The sequence below is a fragment of the Ammospiza caudacuta genome, chromosome 1 (assembly GCF_027887145.1).
Source record: "Ammospiza caudacuta isolate bAmmCau1 chromosome 1, bAmmCau1.pri, whole genome shotgun sequence".
NCBI lineage: Eukaryota > Metazoa > Chordata > Aves > Passeriformes > Passerellidae > Ammospiza > Ammospiza caudacuta.
The window spans coordinates 50,392,558-50,404,679 of NC_080593.1; the positions used below are offsets into that span (position 1 = coordinate 50,392,558).

At 36.5% G+C, this 12,122-nt stretch overlaps 1 protein-coding gene across 3 annotated transcripts in view; it reads right to left on the reverse strand.

The window, feature by feature from the left end:
- Nucleotides 1-12,122, reverse strand: part of CUL1 (cullin 1) — a 52,118-nt gene that overhangs the window by 4,686 nt on the left and 35,310 nt on the right. For all 3 annotated transcript variants that reach the window (XM_058825401.1, XM_058825382.1, XM_058825391.1), the window contains exons 9-17: nucleotides 8,786-8,916; nucleotides 5,975-6,082; nucleotides 5,766-5,872; nucleotides 4,599-4,647; nucleotides 4,071-4,202; nucleotides 3,417-3,534; nucleotides 2,420-2,496; nucleotides 1,526-1,657; nucleotides 632-724 (exon numbers count right to left, since the gene is read on the reverse strand). In XM_058825401.1, the coding sequence (XP_058681384.1) occupies nucleotides 632-724; nucleotides 1,526-1,657; nucleotides 2,420-2,496; nucleotides 3,417-3,534; nucleotides 4,071-4,202; nucleotides 4,599-4,647; nucleotides 5,766-5,872; nucleotides 5,975-6,082; nucleotides 8,786-8,916 (947 nt within the window). The remainder of the gene's footprint in view (nucleotides 1-631; nucleotides 725-1,525; nucleotides 1,658-2,419; nucleotides 2,497-3,416; nucleotides 3,535-4,070; nucleotides 4,203-4,598; nucleotides 4,648-5,765; nucleotides 5,873-5,974; nucleotides 6,083-8,785; nucleotides 8,917-12,122) is intronic.

Sequence of the window (12,122 nt, forward strand, 5' to 3'; positions counted from 1 at the left end):
GCTGTAATCCATCAGCAACAATAATTTCTAGGTATGCATTTCTAGAAGTAAAGATCCTAGTGAAGAGGAATACCTAACTTTCCAGAAGTCAGAGCAGACTTGATTCAAACCTACTGCTAAAGATCAAATAAATGTCAAATTGTGGGCCATAAAGCCTGCTTGGGAAGAAAAGGAGGGAACCTTTTCCACAGGAGAGAGCTGGCCAATGAACTGCAGATTTACTATGTTCATGTAAAAAAGCCTTGAGATATAAAAGAATGACAGATGCATAGATCAATCATTTAAGGAAAATGCTGGTTTTGCTAAAATGTTGTCTTTTAACATTAAAATGTATGCATTGAAACACTGAAAACTTCTACCCAGAGCTGAGCAGGAAGCTAGACAATTCACTCCAGTCATGAGCAGGAATGTACATGCACTAAGACTCATCAGAAGACCAGGCAGTTATGACTACAGGAAAGTAAACCAGGAAAGTGAATTGACCAAGAATAGAGCACATCTGTCTCCTTTGGGACAGAAGCTGGTTCTGGCTCCAAGCATGTGTAATCCAAATTTCTTATGATAGCAGGAAGAGCCCTGAAGACCAAAACAATTGCTCACAAGAGTGTGGTAAAACATGGAAAGTCACTACCATTTTTATTTGAGTACTGTCTGTCAGCTGCTGCACAGTGTAGGCATCTTCTGTGTTGTACTGCAGTAAAATTGCCATCTGGAATGTGGATGCCTGACAAATCCAAAAACAAAGAACACAGGGGAGAGGGGGGAAATCAAAAAATGAGAACTTACAAACACTTTCTGAATTTGAACAGCCTGAAACACACCAGTTAAACACACACACTGGAATATTTGGACAACAGAGAATACCCAAGTTGTGCTAATTACAAAAAAAGAATCAAATGTTGCTTTTACAACCAGAACTCCCCCTTCCAGCATTATCTAAACAAAAACCCCAGGATTAGAATCATTTAGCTTGCTTCAGACATTCCATCAAATTGTCTATTATGGCATCAAAGCATTATCCTTGTATTTGCCAATATAGTTTTAAGTTGTTTTCCTCTGTCACTCCAACTCTTGCCCATTTAATCTGCACTATACCCAATACAGACTGCTGAATTCATCCTCACAACCCTCCCAACTCCAGCAGAATAATGAAACCAAATTTATACACCACGCAGCTCTCAGTAGCTGATCCATCTCTATCATCACAGGGTTAATCTATGATGACAAGGTCAAAGTCTGACACTATCTTGTTTCTTCTCCCATCTACTTTTTGAGAGAAAGCAGACAGGAAAGTATAAGCAGCATGAGATCCTAGGCAAAGAGGTTGCATTTATCTCAAAAAATGCATTTCAGTACCTGTTTAAACCACAGGTGATGTGTTCCATTTCCTAAGTCAATTTTAAACACAGATCTTTAGTATCAGTATAGTAAATAAAATAAATATATATAAAGGTTCTACTGGCTGCATGCAGTCCTCTGAAAACAGCCATCATCAAGTGTTTCTATTGGTATGACTTGTCCTTACCTGTAATGTGTATCTGTTTTTGAAACAGTTGGTAACCAATTCCCCTTTGGACAGCTGATACAACCATGTTAATTTTCTTCCACTGTGACGACTGGCATAAAATGCAGTAAATCTCTGATAGCTCCGTTCTAACTGTATAAAAACATGAGTAACAAACAAACAAACAAATAAATAAATAAATAAAGTATTATCTACCTTCCTTTACCATTACTAGAACATGTTATGGAATCAGATCTGATCACCCTCAACCACCATGTTGTCTAAATAGCCCGAATGGAAACTCAAAGTATTCAAATTTGGCAGACTGGATGAAAAATTTCTCTCTGTTATAAATTTCTCCTTTAAAATATCATTAACAGTACAAATGTAAACAGCATTTAAGGTTCATTCTTCCTTTTATGAAACATTAAGCATGGCTAGAAAAGCAATTTATTTTAACCACCTTCATCCTCCAGGAAACAGCATTAAATTTATTTCTCATGTTAAATATTCATGTCTTTTTTCTGGATAAGCACTCAGCAGAAAACTGATTATAATATCTAAAGATTTTACTGGGCAAGGCTGAAGCGATGGTATGAAAAGGTTTCTTAAATTACGCAAACCCAGAAAAATGTACTAACAAAGATTTGCTTTAGTTGCTGTTGAATATTTTGAAGAAAGATTCATTAACCAGGGAGTTTTCATGGGAAAGATACGAAAACACAGCTTTCACACAGCTCCCTCCTACTACCTTATCCAATTATCTTGTGCCAAATATCCTCAGGCCAAATAGGCAAATATCAGAGACATTTATAGTCCTCTCTGATACACAGCAGAATGGAAGGAGACAGCCTTGTAAAAAAATTTCTCTCAGGATCATTCCATGCTCAGATGAACCAAGAGCAAGTGCCTCACCTCAGATGGCAGAGCAAATGTGCAGGACTGCTGGAACGGCCACGATCCAGAGCTCAGCACCTGGATGCTGAAATCCACTGAAAGACAGGAGAAGAGGATCAGCTGCATTATCCCACTTTCTCCTAACTCCCTCTTCACACACAGTCCCAGTTCTTACACAGACATGTTTCTGATTCATGGTCAAACTAACATGGTAAAAAATCATTAAGCACTATTTTATTTTTGTCAGAGCATAACCAAAGCTGTTCATGAGAGATGTCCTTGCAGCTGGAGAGCTTTAGATTTACTGTTACAGGCACTCAATCTTCTCTTATTTGGAGAAGTTATTATTCTGTTTCTATCCCTACAATGTGTTACAATTTTCCCACTTCGGTGTTAAAAGAGAAAGTGTTCATCATCACTCCACAATACACAACTGCAAGAACAGACCTTCACACCTATACTTGTAAGGTATTTTGGTCAAGTCAAGTACAAACAATATAAAAACTAAGTAAAATTTAAACCTGATGATACCCAACTCTAATTGTAATCCAAGAAATATTTATCAACTCTTGACAGAATTTGGTTCAACGTGCTTCAGTTGAAAAGGAAAGCATAAAAAGGTGACAGGGGCATCTAACAACCTGGAAAACAATATCCTTAATACTTTCACATAAGTCTAAGTATTAAACAGTTAAAAATCAAAACTGTTTAAAGAAAAACATCTCTCCAATCAAGCATAAGAAAAGGGAAAAAAAAGACGAGACAGTATTCAACTTAATTTAGTTATGTACCTAAATGTGAGCTCTAAAATCAGGAGGAGGCTACTCAGAAAACACATAAAGAGCTACTGGAAGACAAAGAACAGACCTAGAATTTAAACATCCCAGCTATCATGGTCAGCACTCTAATTTGTGGCAATATGAGTAAGTCACATATTTCCCTCACACGCTTAGTTCTGCAGCAATAAGAGGAAGCTATAGTATGCAATAGTAACTTAGGTAAAGGTGCTACTTACAATCTAATGGTTCTGAATTGGTCAGGTGCTTTTTAAACTGCTCATTCAAATCCTTGCTTACACCAATGTCTTGGAACATCCGCTGCAGCTTGGAGGTATACTCAAAACCACAAGCTTGCTGCATTTAAAAGCACAGATACATCAGCAAGACACATATTGGACATTGGCTAATGAAAAGAACAAAGTGTTGGAACTTATTTCCTTAACAGAAGATGAACAAAGTTCCATATTTCCCTTCCTTAAAGTGCCCATCCCCCCTGGAATATGAGCTTTACCTGCCATTGAAAACTGACAAAAATTTTGTTTAAAGATTAAGCAAAACACAATGAAAGACTACTCAAAGGGTAGTCAACTGTATTTTGCTTAACTCTGCCTAAATATGGCTAATGAGTTATGGTTAATGAGTACTTTTCAGTACTCATTCCTTTGAATAATTAAATCCATGTCATTAATTTGGCTAAGAATAATTAAGCTTAGCTCCATCAGGCATGCACTAGAAGTTCCTATGATTTAAAAAAACAAACAAAAAAACCATAGGTTGTGTATTTTTCTGTGTATAAAAATAAACAAATGAAAGGATGCATGTCAATGCTTTCCAAAACAGCGTGAAGATCTGCAAGGCAATAAATCATGGGACAGTCATGGAATACTCACTTTTAGTTTGGAGATCATGCTTGCCTCAGCATCATCACTAGCACTGTTTTGATGCACAAGTCTCTTTGCCAGCATTTTAGCATAGAATTTTTGAAACACATCTTTATCCTCAATGTACTTGAAGACAACCATCTGGAAAAGCCAAGATAATTTGTAAGGGAAAAATATTTAAACATTTGTCTTGAAAAAGATGTAGCAGGAACTACTTGATTTGCACCTAAATTTTAAAGATTGGGAGGGTTTTTTTTGGCTTTTTTGAGAGAGGGTGGAGGGACTGGTGGTGTTTGCTTTAAATATGAATACTATTTTAAAACAAGAACTGTATGTTCCACATGTAGAGCATATTACATATATGTGGATATATGATGATATAAAAAGATGTCATGGAAATGATACATTTTATATGCATATATGGATTAAGCAAAAGCCTAACTTCAATATAGCCACTTTAAATCTGCCATAAAGAGTTTTTTAATAAAGCAAATAAAATAACTTTTAATATTTTGTATGTATTTATAGACATCTTACCACTTGATTGAGTGTATCTTCCAATTCTGCTTCTTCTGGATTCTTTGAGCTGTAATTAAAGAAGTGCCATTTTTAATGAGTCCCAAACCAGTAGAATTAAACCAACATATGGATGCATATGGAAGCTTCAGAAATCAAAGAATGCAAATTTGAGTAGTTCTGGGATCAAAGGCTCTTTAAAGAGAAAACAATGTAATGAAGTGAACAGTTCACTGCTCCACCTGTCAGCAATTCTGAGGTTCCCAAATGTCACAGGCTGAAGTCTTGGACCATGACTTGCTTGGGACTTGCTGGTAGCCTGGTATTTTTCAGGATTTATGAGCTTAAACATGGACCTCTCTCTTCCTGCTGCTAGATGCTATCTTTATTTCTTATCTTAGGTAGTACAGTGAGAAGAAAACAGCTCACAGAGCTAGGACTTGACTGGGTAAAAGCTCAGGTGGCACCACATTGCCACATTGTCTTCCTCCATCTCATGTTTGCCCACCAGGCAGACCCCAAATCTACCCTGCACACAGTCAGTATTTGTAAAGGAGAAAATAAACCCTTTGCTGAATGAAGGAGGAGATGGGAAAGAGAAAAGTGAGCAAGTTCTCCCATTTTTGGGTTGTTTGGTGGTGGCTTTTTTCCCTCCGCCAAAACGACTAGAAATGGGACAAAACTGACACCAATCCAGCATGAACTGAACTGATACCAACTCAGGGTATGAGCTGCTGAATCATTTAAAGCCAAATACCTTTAATTAAAATATGAACTATGAAAGGTTAGAAAGCAGTTTTTCTCCTCAATTTCTGCCCAGATAGAAGAAGGTATAGAAAAAACAAAAGGAGGGAAGCAACAGTTTTAATGGAAAAAGGGAATGTGCATCTCTTTCTCTTTACAAGATACAACGCAATTTAAGTTTTTCAGTGTAAAAAACCCTACCTCCTTCAGTTTTACTGAAAAACAAAAATTTAAGATTGCTGTAAGGCAAGAAAGGTTTGCTTATTTCCTCCAACAACACAACCTTTAGGAATGGTCCCACTGAAATTTTTGTATCCAGAATTTGATAAAATTAATTTCTTGCAAAGTCAAACTGTGCTTCTGAAGACAGTATAAAACTTCATAGGCTACAACCTTTTAAAATAAAAGCCAGCATGAAATAATCATTTGTCTTTCAGGACATACCTTTTCTTTAGTAAAGAGTCACAGTATCGTGCCAGTAGCTCTGGGGATTTACTGGATGATTGAGCCATTTTTGTTACTGCATTATTATTTATAAATCGACCACAAGCCTATAAATCACAAAAGACAGTGAAATTTTGGGAGACCATTTTTTTTATTTTGCATGGAAAAAAAACCAAACAAGTCCAGCATCTGCCACTACATGCACTTACTTTGTCTAGTGCAGCCACGAAGCCAGCATCATTGTTGAATGCAGACATGACTAAAGCGTTGTACTTCTTATGGACATCCAACACTGTCTGTACATACATTTTTGGATCCTGCAATAAGGAGAGACTGGATTTTGCAACCTGCTGACTTTCTGCTTTCTACTTCCTCCAAAATGGAGCTATTCACTGATCCAAGAGAATTTGTGTAGAGAAAGTCTATGATGTATTAGAAACATTTTGAAGGTAAACCAGTACCCAGACTAGTTCAGGTCTTATGTCCAGGACTGACTCATGTTACTGCAAGCTTTCATTTACAGCAACCTAAGTGCAGAGTGTACCACATCACACAAAAGACAACAAAGTATTTACTCAACCCTGAAAACATTTTCAAAGACTTAAACTTATTTCAAGTCACTCTTGAGAGAGATGGACAATTATAAAGTGGCAGCTGCTATAGAGGAAAATCTCTGTAGTAAGAATGTGACTGGTGTATATCCAGTAGGTACAACTTAGTACAGACACCTCAGTCATTGGCAGTTCTTAAAAACTATGTGCTCAGCACCCAGTGGCAGCCAGATGCCAATAAACATCAAGCTTACTGTACTCAGACTGAGCTCTTTGTGCAGTTACTGATCTTTGCTTCTTAATAAAGACAGACTGGAGTCAAGGAGTAGGGACAATGATGGGCAAGTAAATCATCAGGCACACAGGACAGCTACTACACAACAGGCTGGAAGACTAAAAAAGGCTGGAAGTCTTCAATTTGGAGATCAGAAGATCTTGTTGGCTAGAAGTGGAGGAACATGGCAGGGTTTTATCAGGATCCTGAAAAACATTTCCTGTTGTCACTGAAGACAGACACAGGCTACCATGGACCACCACTCTCATGCCATGCTTGAGACGAAGAACTGAGATTATTGAGAGCTTCTGAGATAAGGAATGCAAGTGGATTTGAAGGACATTCAGAAAAGTACTGATTACAAGGACTAAAAAAAACAACAAACAAAAGGCACAAAAAGCAGCCAATTTTCTGACTGAAAAGCAGTTTTGTTAATACAGTTAACAGAGACTAGAGCACAACTCCTTCTGCATTGAAGTCTAAAACAGGTGAAATGAGACAGGCTGGTATGACTATTTCTCTGCACTGACTACAGAGAAAGTGAGAAGCATTTGTTCACTTGATTATCTGTTTAGATGCAGTACAGGTAAATGAGGTTGGGAAGAATCAATCCTAAGTGTGACAGAGGACTAACAATGCAGTGATGAACAGCAATACAGTGGTGTGTGGGATATTGCAAGAAAAGGCAAGATGGTTCCCAAGGGTAACAGCCAGAGATACTGCTGTGAAAATGAAGAACAAATGTGTGGAATAAGGAATGAAAGAGAAAGAAGTGGAAACAAGAAAAAGTGTCAGAGGCTGGAAGAGTTTTGTAAATGGTTGGAGTCAACTAATACATGCAAATCTTGGACCTCCTCTCTCTGAAAGATGAAATAATTCCTGGAGAAAGAGCTTTCATTTTTTCTGGTGGCCTAATTCTTCAAGGCCTAAGCAGGAAAAAACCTCAAGAGTGATGACCACTAGGGGATGTGCAAAGCATGGAGCAGATCTGATCTCAAAATTCACAGAGACACCTATAAATGAAACTGAAGATTCCTGAACTTGCTTCAAGATTACTTTATGATTCATAAAAGATCAACACTGCTAAAAAGTTGTGCACTTCAAACGACAGAAATGAACAACAGACACTACACCCTTCGATACAGATTACTGCTTTAGTATGAAGCTATTTTAAGAACTTCTCAGGAAAGCAGTAAGTTAAAATAAACTTTGTCAAAAATCAAAGGTAATCATGGAATCATAGTGCTTAGGGACCCACAAGGATCACCAAAGTCCAACCCCTGGCTCTGCACAGGATCACCCTGAGAATCACAGTAATGATGGTATTATCAGTGACAATGCCTGAGAGCATTTGCAAAGTGCTTCTTGAATTCCACTTTAAATAAATTTGGCAGAATCTATAGTCTATCCTGATCTTGCTTTGTGCAGTGTTTCACTCTTTCTTTCCCCCTGGAAAACACCATATTGTGCATAAAGAAGAAGGCTGGCAAAGGGTTTAAAAAACTTCATGTTGCCAAGATGCAACCCTAATCAATACAGAATCAAGTTTGAAATTACAGTTATGGGATAAAAATTGAAAAAGCAGCCTTTCCAAAGATCTGATCTCCTCCTTATAATGTGACCTTTCCAACCATTTCAGTTCCTTCTTCTTCTTCTATTTCTCATGCTTTTCCAAACAGAATAAAGACATTATCAAAAAACTAAAACCAACAGAAACTTTCTCTAGATAGTCCCATCCAAGTCAGAATTCCTTAAGATGATGAAATAAATGACAGTTGACTGGAGATAATGCTTCTTGAAACAGGGGACTTTCAGGTGTACTTGTATTGTAAGTGTTGGGTGTTGTATTTGCACAGCCAGCTTTCCAAGCAGCATGACATCCTGACAGAGAGCAAAATCTCAGAAGGAAACTCACCTTCCCTCTCAAAACCAAACCAAAAATCCCCACAACCCACCCAAACCAAATGAAAACAAAAAACACACCCCAAAGACCCCCAAAATTTAAAGAGTCGAAACAGAGCGATGCAAATTTTGTTTTAAACCTTCTACCAACGTTTGAGAATTGCCAAGTCCTTACAAATTCAATTAGTGAGAGGGAAAACAAACAAACTGGAAGTTTTATCAGGAAACATTCACTATCCCCTAATGTAAAAGTGGCAGCATACAGAGATGGGATGTTTTGATGGGATACTTGCATTTAGTGCAGCTTCTCCACATTTCTCAATTGCAGCTAGACCCTGATTATGAATGTGAGTTTCCAAAAGTTTTTTTAGCTCTCCAAGGCCATCCTGGATTCGAGATACAAGGTTATACATGCGACCCAAGTCTGTAAAAGACAAAAAAAAAGGAAAGCTAACATCTCCCATCTGTACTGCCTATTACCTCAATTTCTCATTTACAAGCTGTCAATAGGAGCTAAACATCCATTGTCAACAAAAACACATATGCAACTGCTCCTGTTAAAAGCCAGAAAAAACAACAGTAAACAATTATACAGCAAACCTTTGCACTTACCTGGAAAGCTAACACTAGTTAAAGAGAAAACAACCTGTTATACTAGGATCTACTTTTTACCTTCACAATGCAACAAATCTCAAGAATAAAAACCTAGCATTTGAATGGTAGAAAAATTACTTCTGATTTTTAGTTTTTGCAGTTTTAAAGCAATGATTTAAAAATGGTGTTAAACCTCTCTTATTTAAGTAACATTTTGAGGTGCTGCCATGAATTTGAGACTCTTATTAATGTTACTGCTGGCTGTGCTACGAGTATAACACTTTCCAGCTGACCACTGTTCTTTAAATCTTATTCTGAACAGGTCAGTTCTCAGATATCTAACATTACTTGTAGCCCTTTGCATATCAACACTTTTACTTTGGGCAGCATCAGTGGTAACAGTTGGAAATTTAAGGCAAAATGTTGATATGATCTTAGCAGGTAAACTGAAACATTATAAATCAAATTTCCTTCAATAAAGCACTGTCAGTAAAAGACATCTCTTCAAAAAAGGAACAACTTTAAATGACTGATTACCAGTAGTAATAATTGTATCTAAAAGAAAAAGAGGTTTTGAAAAGCATTACAATAGAACCAATGAAGGTAAAACTGCATGTCATTTCATGTATGTTAAGGCTTCATATTAAAATCTCACCAGTTTTCAGCCAAGACTTTCCAAATCAATTAGCAATTTTGGAAAGTCTCATACTGAAGAGGGTTTTGGTTTTTATGATTTAGTTTCAAAGGATAGATACTTTGTATTTTCTGAGAGTAGAATTCTTCCAAAAAAAAGCAAACATTGAATTGGCCATAAACCAGGTCCACAAACCTGCCAGTCACCTCTTGCAATCTTGCCCTCACTGAACAGGCACTCCAGTCAAACAGTAAACAATCAGATTATTTACTGTAAACTAAGGAGCATATTTCACCTTGTGGAACACATGGAAAGGTTGACAGCTCTTCCCAGGTGCAAGGACTTCTCTGAAGGGCTTGTGAGCAGTTTATTACACCAGAGGATTATCAGATTAAACAAAACAGAGCAATCAATGAGCTGGTGCTCTACCTAACTCTGAAACACAACAGAGTTTGATACCTTCTAATACTGAAGGGATGACAGTTCAGTTAGGTTTCTGTATAACACTTTCCTTTCCTTAAAACTTTGTCAAACTTAAACTTGCAGATTTGAAAATGAAACCTTTTTTTTTTTCTCTGTGAAAAACCATGATTGCAACCTGATGTTAACTTTTATAAGAACATATGAATCACTCACAGAATTTTAGAAAAAAGGTAGGAAACTAATGCCATGCATAGATACAACAAGCTGCTGCTGTATTTACCCACAAACAAGTGTTCACAGGTTGACTTACAAGAATGTCTGTGTTAGGGGAAATAAGGCAGAGATGCTACAAAGTCTCATGGAAGATTTGCATGGTAACTCCACCTACATCATTACAGCCTTCTCCCAATAAACCCAATTATTTCCTACAGGTATTATACTGATGTGAGTATGTAACACATGAGAAATGTGTCCCACAACCTTTATAACCAGTTTATGCATTAGTTGCATAATGGATTAAAAAGTTACAGAACACCAACAAGAGTGTCCTGTAATATGATAATCTCAAACACAGTTTGCATGGAAGGACCTCAAAACCAGTGCATTTTCCTTTCAAGAACAAAACAATAAATATTTTAATAAAGAGCAACCTTTTATTGTAAGTTTAGGATAGTCAAATATAATATGGTTATGCTAGTATATCACAAATTGGAGAATGAACTGATTGCTGTGATTAAAGAGTGAATTATCAGACTGTCACTGAAAATACATTTTCTAATCTTGAAACCTCATGAATCTTAAAAAGGGCAAGGGAACTGCTACAATTTCCATAAGTGAAGCTTGATAACAGAAGAAAAAATATTTTGAAAAAGAAGAGAAAAATTAAGCATTTTAGAGAAAGTCTAGTTAATCTTAGAAATAATCCACATGAAACTAAACCCAAAGATACAGAACTAGACAGTGCCCAAGACACAAGATACTTCTTTTCCTTTTTACTCTGACAAACTTATGGAATTGCATCACTATGGTAAGTGATTGTACTAAGGGCTCACATAAGCCATGAGCTTGATAAAGTAGGAGGAAAGAATAAAAGTCTGTGAAGGTGTCCTATGTTCAGAAAAAAATTTTGTTCTATTGCTATTTCATTTGTCAAAAGTAATTTATTAAGTCATTTCACAAACCAACACCCATTAAAATCTCTTCTAACTATGGAGTAAATATTTATAAACACAAACAACATCTGACTCAAATACTAGTACAGATTATTTACATTTGAATCAGCTAACTTCTGACCTACTAATCATGCTCAATTGCCCTTTTTGATTTCAAAGCATCTTTTCATTATCAACATGACTATTATAGATAGTAATAATTTGTAGTTGCTATTTTAAGGACAATATACAATGAGACAGAGTCATAGTTACAATTTAAAACTCTCAAATGAACAATTTTATCGTTAGTAACTTAACCACAGCATCTCTTTCATTCTGCCCCTTTCAGAAGAGCTATACTGCCATACTCAGACTTGAAATACAGATTTAATTAGTTCCCCAACTGGGAAATCAGAATCATGATTCATCCTTATCGTCTGCATGATCCACAGGAATTAGTTCTGGCTGTTATTTTGTGCTCTCTATAAACTCCTGAAGAAACTAATACAAACCAACACAACTGACAATTCCTTAGAGATACCTAAACTCTGATAATCTTCACTTATTTCAGAGGAAGTGTTGAAGAAGTCTTTATTCTATGTGTTCTCTATGACAATATATAAGAATCATTTTCACAGCCAAAATTAACTCATCAATTAATAATTTCCACTCTTTCCTTGTGCTCTATATGCAATATTATGTATTTTATATATATTCTATTTTAAAAGCTACTTATTTGCATCTCTTCCTCTTTTAACATTTCTGATACATACTTCTGAACATTCTGGATTTTAAAATGCTCAGTGCTGACTCAGGAAGATCCAGAGA